Consider the following 14,546-nt stretch of genomic DNA (forward strand, 5'->3'; position numbering starts at 1 on the left):
CGCTGCGCGCGTCCTTCTCCGGTGATTGAGGGCGCACTCTAAACTTTTGGCGCCCACTCTCGTATGGCTACAATCGACGTTCTTCGCCAAAGTCTACCTTCTCTCCGCCAAACATATTCTACATCATCCTGCCAACAATGCCGGACACGTTGTCACCGAGTTATTTTGCATCGACTATCAGGCCTCAACGTTAACGTTCAACGTTCAACGTTCAACCCTGGACTGCACTGCTCATATCTTGCCGGCACCACTATCCATGCGCTGGACTACCTCTATCGATATCACCCCGGCACTCGCGGACAGCAACGATGACTTAGACATGACATGTCGTTCATTTCGGGATCCTTCGTTGAAGCCAAGAGACATGGCTCCTTGTCCTCCGTGATCAAATTTACTTCTGTCTTGTACTATTTACTATAACCGTCCGTGCCAAGATCTAATAGATACAAGCTTCAAGCAGCTGGTGTTGGCACCAAATGTGATCACATTTACACACCGATATCTGGCGCGGCGATGAATCTGTTGTATCGCCATTTTTTTTTCGTTTGGATATCTGGAAGAGCAACAATGCTGTGACTCAGAAGTCGCAATAACACCCACAACACCCTTTAGTTGGCAACTCTCGACTATGAAGCGAATGCAGTGCGAGGTGAAAGCGAGATGGAGGCGAGATAACGCGTTTGTTCGCTTGCCTGGTGATCGCTCAAACGGCAGCACGAAGTACTTTGGAAGACTCCTGTGTTTACATAAATGCGGGCAAGACTACTAGTACTTCTCGTACGGTAGGATGCTATTAATGGGGGTTTCAACATGATCTGGACCTGGCTAGAGCACCCTTCGAATGTAATGTAATTTCAAGGTCAGTTTCCCCGCTGTGTCTGCTGATCAGAAGCGAAGATACATCAGTCACATGTTCTCCATTTGTGCCAGTACTAGTGGCTCGAAGTTTGATGCAGATGCATGCATCTTCATTATGAGTATTATGCACACATTTCAATTATGCTGGAGGTCTAATTTACATAATTTCAGATCCAAATTGGGCTGTCTTCCACTTTGCTTTGAACTACGGTATCCAGTCCAGATTAATGCAGGCCGGGGTACGCAGTCGAAATGGTGAGCCACTGCCATAACGTGATAAAGCAATGTAAAAGTCTGACCCGAGCGTGATTATATTGTTTTGTCTCCTATGTAATGCATAGGCGCTTATAAAATGCCGTGATATCTACTACTACTAGTGATATCTGCGGCTCACGAATTTAGTAACGCCATCTTGTTTCCTTAGACGATATATTGATTCTTCCTTGGACCGCGCTCTGATGGATCACAGCCATCATGCATCAAGGTCCGATATCCATTCTCGGTTCTCAATTCAGAATGTACTAATTTATGGCATATGGAACGTCTGAATCTGATTATTACGACGCAAAGGCCTCGCAATCAGCGTAACGCACCCTAAAGAACTCCTCGGTTCGCTGATAGTCAGTCCACGGACAATTGATAGTTCGTCACTTAATGGAGCTCGTGCCTGTCTCCGCAGCATGGGCGCGAGGCTCTAGAATAAGTCATACACTACGCCGGATCAAAGCATTGCTGTGTGGTACGTGGACCTTATAAGAAAACCCAATCGAGGATTTTAGTCCACAACACATCCGCTGGCTGAGAGATCCTTCTTCAATTCACAAACCTTTAAAGCGACTTCAAGTTATTCACTATCATGATTCTTGTATGTTTTTTGTATCGCTGAGTTGGTTCACCACTGGCGACACTAATATTATTTTGTGTTGCAGCATCTTGCCGATGCTGCAGGATCCCACGATCCAGCTGATTCAGTACGTCCCTGATCACACCAGCTTTGATTCGGACTTCCAATTTGACTTGCTCTACAGCAGGTTAATGGTGATGTTCACGCAGGCCGCGCCAATTCAGATGATCCAGTGCGTCACTCACTGAAGCAGCTTTTGAATTCTAACCCAAGCCACTCTACCGTAGGGTAATAACTGTGCTTGCAGTATGGTACGCACTGCTACTGTGTTATCAGTCTATCTCGCCGATACAAAGTTTAGGGAAATACTGGCAAACATTCCATAGCCCAAGGAATTCATGCATCGATTGACTACAATGACGAGCCGGATCACTCGGACAACCACAGTGACAGGGACCCAGATGCTAGTTACGACACCGATTTTTGGTCCGAGGAAGAATATGTCAAAGCTACCAAGGAAATGCAGAAGATTTGCAAAAACTCGAAGCATGTTTCGCAGTTTTTGCGTTTTGGTAAAGCGTTCATTTGGTCATTACACCACAGCATTGAAGTATCATGTTAAAGGTGGCGCTGGTTATAATCTCAGTGTCTCTCACCAATTCGAGAGCAGCTCTGAAGTAGCCCGCTGCGCAGTTCAACCTGGCAACATTGATGACTTGAAAAAGATCGTCAGTGCTCTATTTCTGACTGGATTTTGTCCGATTGAATGTTGTTTAGATGAAAGTCTTCATGAAATATGATAAAGTGAAATTTGCGGTGAGTATTTTATTATCAGTCTTCTCACCATTTCATGACTTTACTATGTAGGTCAAAGGGGGTGGACATTCCACCAATCCTGGATTCAGCTCCACTACAGGCATCCAGATCTCCATGGCCAACTTCAATGAACTCGAATATAACAGCAAAACCCAGAATCTGCGCATTGGAGCGGGATGTCTCTTCGATGAGGTCTACAAGGAAATAGCCCAGTATAAGCGAAACATCGTCGGCGGGGCTACCGCTGCTGGTGTCGGAGTAGCTGGTTGGCTATTGGGTGGTGGTTACTCCCTCTTGACCAACCAGCACGGTATTGGAATAGACAATCTAGTCGAGGTTCAAGTCGTCTTGTGCAACGGAGAATCAGTGAAGGCATCCGCTGAACGCAACAGTGACCTTTTCTTTGCTATAAGAGTGAGTCTATCAAATACACAGGTATAATCCTAGTCCTTACGGAAATAGGGGGGCGGAAACAACTTCGGCATTGTTACTTCGTTCACTGTCAAAACCTATCCACTTGGGCCTATCTACGTCAGTGTCAACATGCTTTTACTGTGTCTTTCATGCTGATCTCGTATATAGCGGAACATGTTGACGTTTCCAATAGATAAGGCCGCAAAGGTGAAGGAAGCAATTATGAACTTCATTGATAAGTGCAAAGACAAGAAGGCAGCGATCGTTGGTGCATACAGACATTTCTGCATCCGTGGAGAGCGGGAGGTATGTCCAACCCTTGAAGTTTACTGCCCACTGACATTAACTGTCGATACAAGGACAAGATTACTGTTGACCTTTTCTATGACGGGCCGCTTCCTTCTGACAATCCTTTTGAGGAGCTCCTCGAGCTTTCTGACGATAAATGGATTCATCACGAGGACCACGACGAAGCGGACAAAAAGCTTGCTGAAAACTTTGCATTCATGGACCAGCTTTTTTCCCACATCCATGATCCGTCCCGCATCTCTGCACCGCCGTCGCACCGTCAAGTTGATGGGACGCAACTCTCTTTGCAGACGTACGCGAAGAATCCCCCTAAATCTGGTGTCGGAGAAGAGAATGTTAGGTATGTTATAAACAAAAAATTTGACGTTCGGCTCACTCACATCTCTGCAGGGCGCGTTGGGGGACTGTGATGGTTTCGCACTTCACCCAAAAGCTCTTGGATGAGATCGAGGTCCAATCGAAGGTATGATCATCCTTAGCATCCAAATGTTTCAATATCTTTCTCATTGCTCTTATTCTCAGCTCGCTGCCAGCAAGCTGAAGGAATACGAGGGAAAGACAGCCGTCATCGATATTTGGCCATTCCTACCGTCCATGTTTGACACAAGCACTTCCGCTGCCTGGCCACACGAGAAAGGCCGGCCGAATGGGCCATTGCTCGCCTGCTTCCAATGGGAAGGAGAGAGCAACGATAGTTTCTGGATCGGGATGATGAAGCAGATCCTGCAGTCCATTCAAAAGGTGGCGGAGGCAGAGGGGTGCACTAATGACAAGTTGCCAAAGTATTGCAACACCTCGCTCGCCGATACTCCAGTCCAGGACATCTACAAGGAACATTTGCCAAAGCTTATAGCAATCCGCGCAAAATACGATTCTGACAACATGATGGGGAGAACTGGTGGATTTAGAATTCCTTTGGCGTTGTAGGCGTTCATGCTCGGCGCGCAAATTACCGATGAAACTTATCGCTTTCCGTACCGCATTTCTTGTGTCCGCGAACACTTTGTGTAATTTTAGTTTCACTATGGACCCAGTGTTTGTCTAACAGACGAGTATTTGATGCCTCAATGAAGTTAACCTGTGCTTTGACTCTGGAATGGCTTCTACTAGTACATAGAAGGAGGATGGCCGCGGCCATCAAGATTGTTAGACAAACGATGACAGTCCCCTGCGGGAAATATGAGGCTTACTCGGAGCTGCTAAATATTTTGAGATTGCCGCGACGCAGGCGCTCGAATATCTAATCTGATATGACCGCGGTGTACATGCATTTGATCTCGTAAAAGCTTAGGACTCAAACAGCATCGTGGGAAACAGCTGACCTTCCAAAGTTTCTCGTCCCACCAATATTAGTCGTCCACGACTGTCTACAACTGATCATTTGCTGGCAGTGGAATATTCTAATACTCATCATCTGTAGTTTTGAAGGATAAACACCAGATGTTCACATGGATCGCCCGGTGACCTCCAAGCCACGGGGAATCTGTCGATACTACAAAACCCCCAGGGGCTGCTACGCTGGTGATGATTGCAAGTTCCTCCACGGTGCTGAAGAAAAGCTTACTCCGTACGACAAATCCAAGGTGTGCAGATACTACATTCAAGGCAAGCAAGGTGCAGTTCGATGATAACGTGGTATAACTGACCGAATATCAGGACACTGCACTCGGGGTACTCGGTGTTGGTTTCGTCATGAACTTGTGAAGGACCCTGTTGATGAGGAGCTAAAGCACTTGGATGAAAATATGTGTAACATATGCATGGAGAAACCTCAAACATACGGTCTTCTAAGCGAGTCACTATCTTGGCTTTTTGAACGTCTTCTGACATCGTCCCCCAGTTGGCTGCGGCCATGTATTCTGTCTTCAGGTCGATCCTCTCATTATCTTTCTTTCGATGCACAAACTCACACTGTCACGCAGTGTATTCGCCAGTGGCGAGAGCCACAAGGAAAGTCGCCGGACATGGTGATGTCAGGAGTAATAAAACGCTGTCCTTACTGCCGCAGTCCATCGCGTTTCATTACACCTTCCACGCATTTCTTCCCTCATGATCACCCACGCAAGCAGGAGATAATAGACAGTTACAAGAATAGTATGGCTCGCGTTCCATGCAAGTCAGTACGATCTCCCTATATTCCTCTCGCCGGCCTGATCACAGTCATGTAGATATTTTGTCGAAACATCAGCTTCTGGCAAGCCCTGTTGTCCATTTGGTCTCGATTGCTTCTACCAACATCTCAATCCTGATGGTACACGACACGTTTTCCAATATGGAGCAAATCACTTTATGAAGGTATAGCGTCATTTGCATCTTGTACCTTTATATTTATGTCTTCTCAGGTATTTAGGAGACAACAACGGCAGCGTGGCCGTACGTTTGTTGGGTCTGCTTCGGAAGCAGATCTCGCAGATCGCCTTAGGCTTCTGCAGAGCATCCTCGGAGACCCAACGAATAATCTACATGTCACCCTCAGCTTCGTCCGACAACATCTTCCAGCATTATTGAATGGCATGGATGCGGAGTCTGGTGCAGGCACAGATACTCTAATGGATGATGATGACGAAGACAATCAGTCCTTCGAATTACTGGTGAGCCTTTTTAAGATCACTTAGTTGCATGACATGTGTATGTTTAGTAGCTTTGACTCTACCATAGGCGGAGAGTATAGCTACAGAGCAGTCACTAGAAATTGCGCATTTTGTGGCTCCTGTTACCCTCGTATCCCTCGCTGTCGAGGAAAGTCCACATCCACTTGTCGAAAGTCTTGTAACAGTACCCACTGCTTCAATACCACCTAGGGCTAGGAGTGCATCTCCAATTGTGGGACCCTCAACAACACATCCAGTGCCTTTTAGGCCATCATCCTCTGCGGAGGTTTCTGGACCACTTTCTCACAGCTTCCTTCCCTGGGCAATGCCCCGCACACCGTCCCCCCGTCCCTCGTCTATCTCCCCAGCCTCCATGACATCTACCGTTCAGCAATCAAATACGTCCAGATTCAGTACGGTACTGAACTCCCGCAGTCGGGAGACCATGGTTATTGACATCTCGGACGAGGACGAAGAGGACGAAGCAGATGAGAATATTATGTCACATCCTCTCAACATCGACAATGACAATGACAATGACAATGATAACGACCCTTACCTATCATCTACACTTACAAGTACTATGCCTGACCCACCAGAGAGCAACGAGTCGTTATCTATGTCTTCGGGAGCTGCTGAAGCACCAGCAGACTGTACGGAGGAGCAGACGACGCCGACTGGCCGACCGCAATGCGAACACGATGCGGATCCCCCATTTGTCACTGATGGCAGAGGCAGAGTAGTGTGGAGCAGGACTGTACGTGGTCCATCTCATGCTCAGGCTCAAGTGGAGGCACGTGAGCGACGCTGCTCGAATTCTGCTATCAAAGCTCGACGTCAGACATCTGAGACTGGAGCAGCTGCGACAGATGGACGAGGTCGTGTTGTTTCGACAGGACAAGAGGGATCTGAAGTCAATAGCAGGACCAGTGGCACAGAGACGGAGACCGAGGCAGAATAATAACACGTAAAAATGTGAAGTGTTGTAGTTGTATATCATATACTGGTGTGTATCTATAAGCCTGTAGTTGTGCAGCATTTCCAACAAATGCGTATTGGGTATCCAAAAGCAGTGCAAAAACATTTATTCACAGCAAAATAGTTATTAGGTGCGGGCGTAAGGACTCCCGACACCAACGACAGCAAAACAAAAAAACAATGGTTCACGGTAAATCACTTTCATCCACATTCAAGATAAACTTGGTGTAGAAACGAACACCTTCATTCAAGCTGTCTGCACGGAAAGCTAGGTTTGAGAACTGCATCAGCAAGGAAAACAACGTAACACTACAACGCTTGCCTTCATTGACAGTGTGTTCTCCATTGAAACGATCCGTGTCAAAGGACGGCGAGAAGCGGAAAATATGCTTGGTCAAATTCCAGTAGAATTGTGTGTCTGAGACTACATGAAGGGACGATTTGTTAGGAGATCACAGTTGCTCACCAGTGTTGCCTGGTTGATACCATTAATTAGAATCGTACAGTACAAACCAGTTCAACCAACGTACCAATTGATAGAGAGGGTACAACCACGACCTTGCTGCTGTTACGGGTGGGGGAGCTCTCAAAAGCAGCTTTAATGCTTCCTTGCAAGAGTGCCCAAGGACCATACCCGGTAGGCGTCACGGGTGAAGGTTCCAAGGCTGTCCCGAGGAAGTCAGACAGAACGACTTGACCAGCACCACCACGAGTCACGTTGTTCCCAAACGCGAGGAGTGCGAGGTCGTACTTGGTTGCCAATGGGGTCAAAAGGTCGATCATGTGCTGCTGCAACTCAGCAACAGAACTAAAAGTAAGGAGTGAACAAAGTCCTAGAAATCATACAAAAGAAGTAAGACCTATGCTCTGCGATGCGGTGATTCACCACTGCGCTAGCACGCTCTGGGAGAGCGTTAACTTTCACACCACCTTCAATGAGATCTACTGCTTGTGTAGTCCCAAGCATTGCTTTGTACAGGGGATCTGAAGCCAGAAGTCGCTCTTGAAGCACCTTCAGAGCTGCATCATCTGCAACTGCTTTTCTTGCGAGCTTTCGCAAGTCTTCGGGGTACGCTGGATCGTACGCTGCAAGGCACTGCGTCGTCGCAAACGGGGTTCCTCTTCGGGAAAGGCTGGCTTGGTGCGGGTTATCTTCCACCTCTGCTATGAAACGGGAGAGGAGACCAATGCTCTGTGCGATATTGCTGATTAGTTATTAGTAAGAAAGCGTGGCAATCAACGCGCACCGTATGAGAAGGTGGTACACTCGAATGACCACCCAGAGTCGAAACAGTGATCTTCACATCAAGATATCCCTTCTCGGATGTCGAGGGAGTCGCAAAAACAATGCCACCCATGTCCGTGTAAAGATCTAACGCAAAGTTGAGTTGTACCACTGTGCAACATTTAGTCCACGTACCTCCTTCGTCAAGAAGCAAGGCAAAAGAATCGCGCCCGTACGTTTCTTCCAAGTATCGAGAAAGATGACCAGCACCCTGAAGCTACTTATCAATAATGGAGCTCGTATGTAGAGGCTTTACTGACCTCTATGCCTTTGGACTCTTCGTCGAATCCATACGAAAGTATAAGGGTGCGTGCAGGAGAGAAACCTTGCTTCAACAAGGAATCGATGGCTAGCAATTGTCGTATCAAGTCGCCTTTGTCATCACAAGTACCACGACCCCATATCCACGTGCCTGTGATGATACAAATGTAAGTAGCACCTCATGGGGTTTAAAATTTGCCTACCGTCATAGTACCCTGAATATGGATCGTGTTTCCACTCTTCAACTGTTTGTTCTTCAACTGGCACAACATCTGGAACGACGTCAATCGAGATTCAGTAGGACGTTCAAAAGAGGATAACCTTGATGAGCGGTCAAGATGTAAGGCTTTGCAGGAGTCGATCCCTGCCAGTGAAAAACCAGACCATATGTGTTGACCTTGGTGACATTTAGGGACTTGTAACTAGAAATTTAAAAAATTGAGTTAGAAAACGTCAACAGACTTGAAGAACCCGACGTACATGCGAGGAAACGAGGCTTCAAGAACTCGATGAAGTTCTGCGAATGTATCCCATCGGCTGTCTTCACCGACCGGTCCATTATCGTCGTATGATTCGGTCCTAAGAGCACGTCCATGTTTCCACAGTGATATGCAACATTAGGACTTACGGTACGCGGACTGCATCTCCGAGGGCCTGAATAGCTCTTTGCTTGAAGTCTTCTGAGTTGTACGCCACATCCAAGTCTTCGCTGAGCCCACGATACTTAGTCGGATGTAAAGCCGTCCACTGGGGGCATGTGGTAGAATTAACGCCCGGAGATAGCGACTCAGCAAGCCCATTACAATGACCTGCAAGCCAAAAACGAGGAAGATAGCAGATTGGAAAGAAAGCGGAGTCGCAGAACGTATAGAGCACTAGTGAAATGATTACCAGGCTGTACATCAGCACTCGAAATGTAAGCAGCGACCTAGACCAGCCACTTTCATGCCAGTGCTTCCTCGGTGTTCTGCCATTGGTGGAACGACATACATCTAAATGTGCGGGTGCCATATGCGAGGTATGATGACTCTTGGGAAAGTTTGATGCATTATGCGCGATGGCAATTAATTAGGTATAGCTCGGTTCACTGACTCAATTCAATACGGCTGACGGTAAATACGTGATCGACGGAACCGAAAGTTTTATTTTGCAAGAACGTGACCTCGAACGCGTCTTGCCTCAGTCTGGCACTACTTACTCAGTACGGCCCCGGGCCTCAGGCTCGCGTCACCGTACTTTCATTTTTTCCATGCATGTGCGCGATGACTCCATCATCTATGTATGTAAATGAAGACAAAACTCGCTCCCTCGAAGTCATTGTATTTCTTTAAAACGACGGTCTTCGACTCTTGCCTACTAATACTCCGAGTCTGAGCAGGTAATGTACTGCCTGACGTTGAATCTCAACTCGGCTTGCCAGTGCAGATTTACCAAAAGATTGAATTGGATTCCTTAGCCTAGTAACTGAGGCCATATACTATGCCGAGCTCTTATACTCACATCATAGCATCCGTTGGTAGGGATGACATGGAACGACGGAGACCCGTGAAGGGGATGAATCATAACACGGCAGACATTCCTTGTGAGGCTCATCTATGTATATCGATCCTTACTAATAATCTACTGTCTCCTGCTGTCAGTACTCAGGATATTTATCAAGATAACGACCGTGTCTCCGGCCGGAAGTTTTACAACTTATGCGGCAGAGTTTCTGAAAGCAGGTGTGACACCACCAGAACAGACTGACACCGTCGTCAGTCATATTCACTGGGACCAGTGAGTACGACATTCTTTGAAGACCATTCCTCATCAGCCACACGTATCCAGAGCCACTTGAGAAAGTATGCATATAATATATTCACCAGGTTAGTTCATTGTCGCATACCATTTCATTGACATTCAAATCACCTTGATATACGCGGGACACACACGCAGGGGGAACACACCAGCGCGTACATCTGCTGGAGGGTCATGGACTTATGGATACTGCTCTGGGGTAATTCTGCAGGAGACTTCAGATCAATCGCAGGAGAAACCGACATCGGACACTATACCGATGTCAATGGGTGCTTTAGACGCATTCACGTGAACGAGTAACTCGCCCTGGAGAATATTCGGAGAACCAGGGGATTGCTCAGCAATTCGAAGGTCCAGGTGCTGAATGCCCCATGACGTTTCTTTATCAGGGGTGGACAGCTTTCTACCCTGGAGTCATTCCAGAAAAGCATGACCTTCAGAAAGAGGATATATCAGGGCCGACTTTATTGGTAGCTACCTGATTAGATGGAAGCATCATTCCACTGAAAGAAATTACAATTTCTCTGCAGTAAGTTTGTCGCAGTTACAAAGGTCATTCAGTGCAACTGCACGCACTCAGTACAGCATTGAATATACGGCGGAAATCGGGCGGAGACCTGTGAAGTCGATATCCCAGCTCCAAACACTTGCTCAGGAGTGACCAGTCCCCTCCAAAAATTCTCGGTTCCCGGATTCGCGTCACTTTCAAGGTACGAGCATTGCTCCTTCAAGTCCATGCAAGATTCTAAGGAGCCCATCTTCATTGGTTCCAACAGTCATTCTTTCGCTGACGCCGCATTTCTTGGCCCCCAGCATTGTACCTGCTGCTCACTCCTCTGTTATCCATCCATATATGCCGAGTCAGTCCAACGCTCTCGTTCGACAAAACTCGTCTCCCTTTGTGTAGTCCAAACTCTAACTCATCCAAGCGCCCACTGTTCACACTGTTCGAATCACAAACACACCGTTGACCCGTCGCTATCACGCTCTGGTCTCCACCATTCATTTACCCTTCCAACGTCAACCATGCAAACGCTTTGCGGCCGGAGCCTATGAAGAACCGTCGATCTTTATCTTGTATTATCATATCACACACGTAGTCTTCACGTTAAAGAGATATGCAGATGTACTGCGGACACGACAGTAAATGCGTCGCTAAAAGCGGGGGGGGGGGGGGCCTATACGAGCAAGAACGGTCTTGTGTATCGCGTGTCAATAAATTTTTTGCTCGTACCTTGGTGTAACTGCAGGGAACCAAAGTCTTTCGCACGAGTAAGGGGAGTTCTTGCCCAGGCATCTGAGTCATGTTCCGAGGGGGTATATAAATGGGGAAATCATATATGTGAGCATACTGCCCCTTCGCCTCCCACCATCAATCAAGTCAGGGCAATCGACTGGGCTGATGCTTCCTCCGCCCAATGCAGACCAGCCTTTTATGTATGTATCGGCGCTTGAGGGAGGACATCTTCGCATCCCCTGCGATTTGGTTGTAGACGACAACTCGCAGGGAGAGTTTGTGTCGTGTCCATCTCTCGCCTTTGCGCTACGACACTCCGAGACCAAGTCATGGGTTGTCTTCGACTTAGGTATACGGCGCGACCTCGAAGGATACACCCCTCTGTCCCAGGAGCGCATCAAGGCCGTGGGGTTCGCCCCTGTTGTGAACCAGACGGTCGCGGAGTCACTGGTTAAGGGAGGTATTTCCCCTGATGAAGTTGAAACTGTCATCATTAGCCACTTACACTGGGATCAGTGAGTGTTAGGGAGAGCTGACAGATCCAAAAAATTGACTGTTCGGTATTAGCATCGGGGACCACGAGCCATTCACCAGAGCTACATTTGTTGTGGGAGAAGGATGCAGGGAGCTCCTGGCTTCAGGATATCCTATGAACCCGGACTCCCACTTCTCTTCGACCGCTCTTCCGCATGAGCGCACTAAATTTCTTCCTCTATCCGACTTCAGTCTCCCGATCGGACCATTTCCGCTTGCATTGGATTTTTTCGGCGATGGCAGCATGTATGTGATTGACGCGCCAGGTTTGTGGTATGGGAACCCTTAGAACGTATGACCTAATAAGTCAGCATTATAGGGCACGTCAGAGGACACATAAACATACTTGCGCGCACCAGCTCAGATGGCGCATGGATTCTCCTTGGAGGAGATTCTGCTCACGACTACAGATTGATTACGGGCGAGAAAGAGGTGGCACGTCGCATTGATTCGTCAGGTTGCGTCAGGTGCATGCATGAAGATAAAGATAAAGCTGTGGAGAATATCGAGAGGATCCGGTTGCTGTTGGAAATTCCGAGAGTGCAGGTATTGATTGCTCACGATTCGAAGTGGTATGAAGAGAACAAGGGGTCTGCCTTCTTGCCTGGTAACATATTGCCATTGGCTGCATGAATATCAGTTATTAGTGTATTTGCAATTGTCCTCTTCGCGGGAGAAGCACGAGGTTGCTCTGAGTGATAGAGTGGAGTCCCAGAGAAAGAAAGATGTCAGTCAGGACAACATGCTACAATCATATCGCCTACATTAATGTACAAGCCTAGCTAAAGCCGGGTTACTGGTTATGGCCAATTTATAAATTCCCACGAAGCAGATCAAGTTCTACTTCGATGTTCCTTGCAGAAGGAGGAATGGCCTCGTGTCTCGCATTTTTACTGGCATAGGCCTCCAACGCCACCGCGTACGTACGGTCTTGACGTGTTTTCTATTCCATCATGGATAGTTCGTCTGTCCTGAGCGACGAGGACTATGATCTCATCTCTAACCCTGGTCAGCGCTCCTTGGAGTCCAGCATTGCCGACTTGCATCATATTCCAGCCTTGAATACTTATGAGATTCCCCCGTCTGATGCAGCCAGGGAAAGACTCAGCGCGGTGGCGCTGAGTCCCGGGGATATACAAGCATATGTGCAGAATGCACTTAACTCATCTAGTACAGGAAAGTACCCACGGGACAATGTCACTCTTAGAGTGTATGTTGACGGCGTTTTCGATGTGTTAACCATTGGGTGAGTACACCACCAGTAACTGCTGCATGATCACTAAAGTTCATCTAGGCACGTACATCAACTCCGTCAAGCGAAGCTCTCGTTCCCTTCCGTACATCTTATCGTTGGAGTGCTTTCGGATGAGCAATGTCGAGCTCACAATACTACACCTCATTTCTCACATCTCGAGCGTTGCGAGCTTATGCGGCACTGTCGCTGGGTAGACGAAGTGCTACATGACGCACCTTGGACAGTGAACGATCGCTTTATTATCGACAAGCGTATTGATTATCTTGCGTTGGAGGAAGGCTCTTCTGTTAACCCTGAATTTGATAAGGAACGACTGAAGGGATACGATGTCGCGAAGAGACTAGGTATAATCCATCCCTTCTCGCAAAAGTTACACATACTGAAGAAGGACCCAGGACGAGTGCTACCCACCCGAATGACTACCGGACTAACTGCTGCTCCACTTTTGGTTTCCTATAATGCATCGGCAGACACCACACCATTCCGAGAACTTGCCGAAATGGTGTTAGAACAACCTGGTCGCAGTACATTTACGCACCCACCTCCGACAACTTCTACTACCACGTCCGCCGACAGCAAGACTCATGACCTTGAGGCCCTTGGGGCGATGGAGGCCCTAGAAGCCATGTCGAACGAGTTAGCAGAGAGGTGCGCTCGGAAGCAGAGGCAGCCAGCCAGAGGGTAGATACCGGGGAAATTGATGCGCGCTGTTGATACACAGTGACTATGTATGATGGGCTTTTATCAACCTGTGCTGTGTTGCTACTTACGCTATTTAGCCGTTCTTGCTTTGTCATATTGGTCTAACTTTCTGGACGTACGTATTGACCTGTCATGGAATTTTGTTTTGTTTTGTTTTTGGCACTACTTACCCTGAGCGTTCTATGATTCTCACTTCGTGCCTATACCTACACCTTACACCCATGCATCGGAACTCACAGGGCACCGTTTCTTAAAAGGGCTCTAGCGGTATGTCTCACTTCGCGCGTGGAGACTTACTTTGCCCGGGTAAGCACTACATGCACAACGATCTGAATAGTCCGTTACTTCGTAACACCATCAGAGGGAAAGTTCCTAACTTGTAGTCAAACCTTTCAAGCTCGAGTGAGGTTTAACGTTCAAAGTTTCGCATGCTATCATAGATTATGCATATGTTCGATTAATTGCGTCACCCAGGCATACCACAGGTATCGTCGTTTCCATCTCACAGCCAATACTACGTGTAGATTGATTGTTTGCATAAGATAAGTTGCAGGCATACAACTGGTTCAACTCGAGTGATTACCTGGACCTTGCTTGACAAGGATTCCCGGGCCACGACTCAAATAATATACGACTGTTTTTAAAACTCGGGCAAACCGGCACGT

At 47.6% G+C, this 14,546-nt stretch overlaps 6 protein-coding genes across 6 annotated transcripts; 5 read left to right on the top strand and 1 right to left on the bottom strand.

The window, feature by feature from the left end:
• Positions 1–1,714: 1,714 nt before the first annotated feature.
• Positions 1,715–4,168, top strand: HD556DRAFT_1445057 (uncharacterized protein; the record flags this gene model as incomplete). The annotated part of the gene is made up of 13 exons (XM_041306876.1): positions 1,715–1,723; positions 1,788–1,829; positions 1,887–1,934; positions 1,990–2,013; positions 2,064–2,274; positions 2,327–2,430; positions 2,480–2,518; positions 2,570–2,932; positions 2,981–3,049; positions 3,101–3,238; positions 3,292–3,581; positions 3,632–3,704; positions 3,764–4,168. 13 exons carry the CDS (start codon positions 1,715–1,717, stop codon positions 4,166–4,168), a joined length of 1,815 nt encoding a protein of 604 aa, XP_041158466.1.
• Positions 4,169–4,555: 387 nt separating this feature from the next.
• On the top strand, positions 4,556–6,023 carry HD556DRAFT_635580 (uncharacterized protein). The gene is made up of 7 exons (XM_041311147.1): positions 4,556–4,846; positions 4,898–5,032; positions 5,082–5,110; positions 5,164–5,357; positions 5,410–5,536; positions 5,584–5,832; positions 5,883–6,023. The coding sequence occupies exons 1-7, from the start codon at positions 4,690–4,692 to the stop codon at positions 5,886–5,888; spliced, it is 897 nt and encodes a 298-aa protein (XP_041158467.1). The 5' UTR covers positions 4,556–4,689; the 3' UTR covers positions 5,889–6,023.
• Positions 6,024–6,520: 497 nt separating this feature from the next.
• HD556DRAFT_1199156 (uncharacterized protein) lies at positions 6,521–6,730 on the top strand (the record flags this gene model as incomplete). The annotated part of the gene is made up of 1 exon (XM_041296343.1): positions 6,521–6,730. A coding segment is annotated over one exon (210 nt), but the record flags the coding sequence as incomplete, so codon positions are not given.
• A 265-nt stretch (positions 6,731–6,995) lies between these two features.
• Positions 6,996–9,259, bottom strand: HD556DRAFT_1240226 (uncharacterized protein; the record flags this gene model as incomplete). The annotated part of the gene is made up of 10 exons (XM_041298100.1): positions 6,996–7,078; positions 7,127–7,234; positions 7,341–7,618; positions 7,671–8,002; positions 8,058–8,306; positions 8,356–8,507; positions 8,560–8,628; positions 8,678–8,778; positions 8,837–8,935; positions 8,985–9,259. 10 exons carry the CDS (start codon positions 9,257–9,259, stop codon positions 6,996–6,998), a joined length of 1,746 nt encoding a protein of 581 aa, XP_041158469.1.
• Positions 9,260–11,213: 1,954 nt separating this feature from the next.
• Positions 11,214–12,557, top strand: HD556DRAFT_1520107 (beta-lactamase-like protein; the record flags this gene model as incomplete). Its single annotated transcript, XM_041309146.1, has 3 exons — positions 11,214–11,905; positions 11,958–12,190; positions 12,244–12,557. Exons 1-3 carry the CDS (start codon positions 11,556–11,558, stop codon positions 12,555–12,557), a joined length of 897 nt encoding a protein of 298 aa, XP_041158470.1. The 5' UTR covers positions 11,214–11,555.
• A 169-nt stretch (positions 12,558–12,726) lies between these two features.
• HD556DRAFT_635777 (uncharacterized protein) lies at positions 12,727–14,007 on the top strand. The gene is made up of 3 exons (XM_041311148.1): positions 12,727–13,170; positions 13,219–13,523; positions 13,575–14,007. Exons 1-3 carry the CDS (start codon positions 12,878–12,880, stop codon positions 13,862–13,864), a joined length of 888 nt encoding a protein of 295 aa, XP_041158471.1. The 5' UTR covers positions 12,727–12,877; the 3' UTR covers positions 13,865–14,007.
• The last annotated feature ends 539 nt before the right edge of the window (positions 14,008–14,546 follow it).

The sequence above is a fragment of the Suillus plorans genome (genome assembly GCF_016647745.1).
Source record: "Suillus plorans strain S12 chromosome Unknown HD556scaffold_41, whole genome shotgun sequence".
NCBI lineage: Eukaryota > Fungi > Basidiomycota > Agaricomycetes > Boletales > Suillaceae > Suillus > Suillus plorans.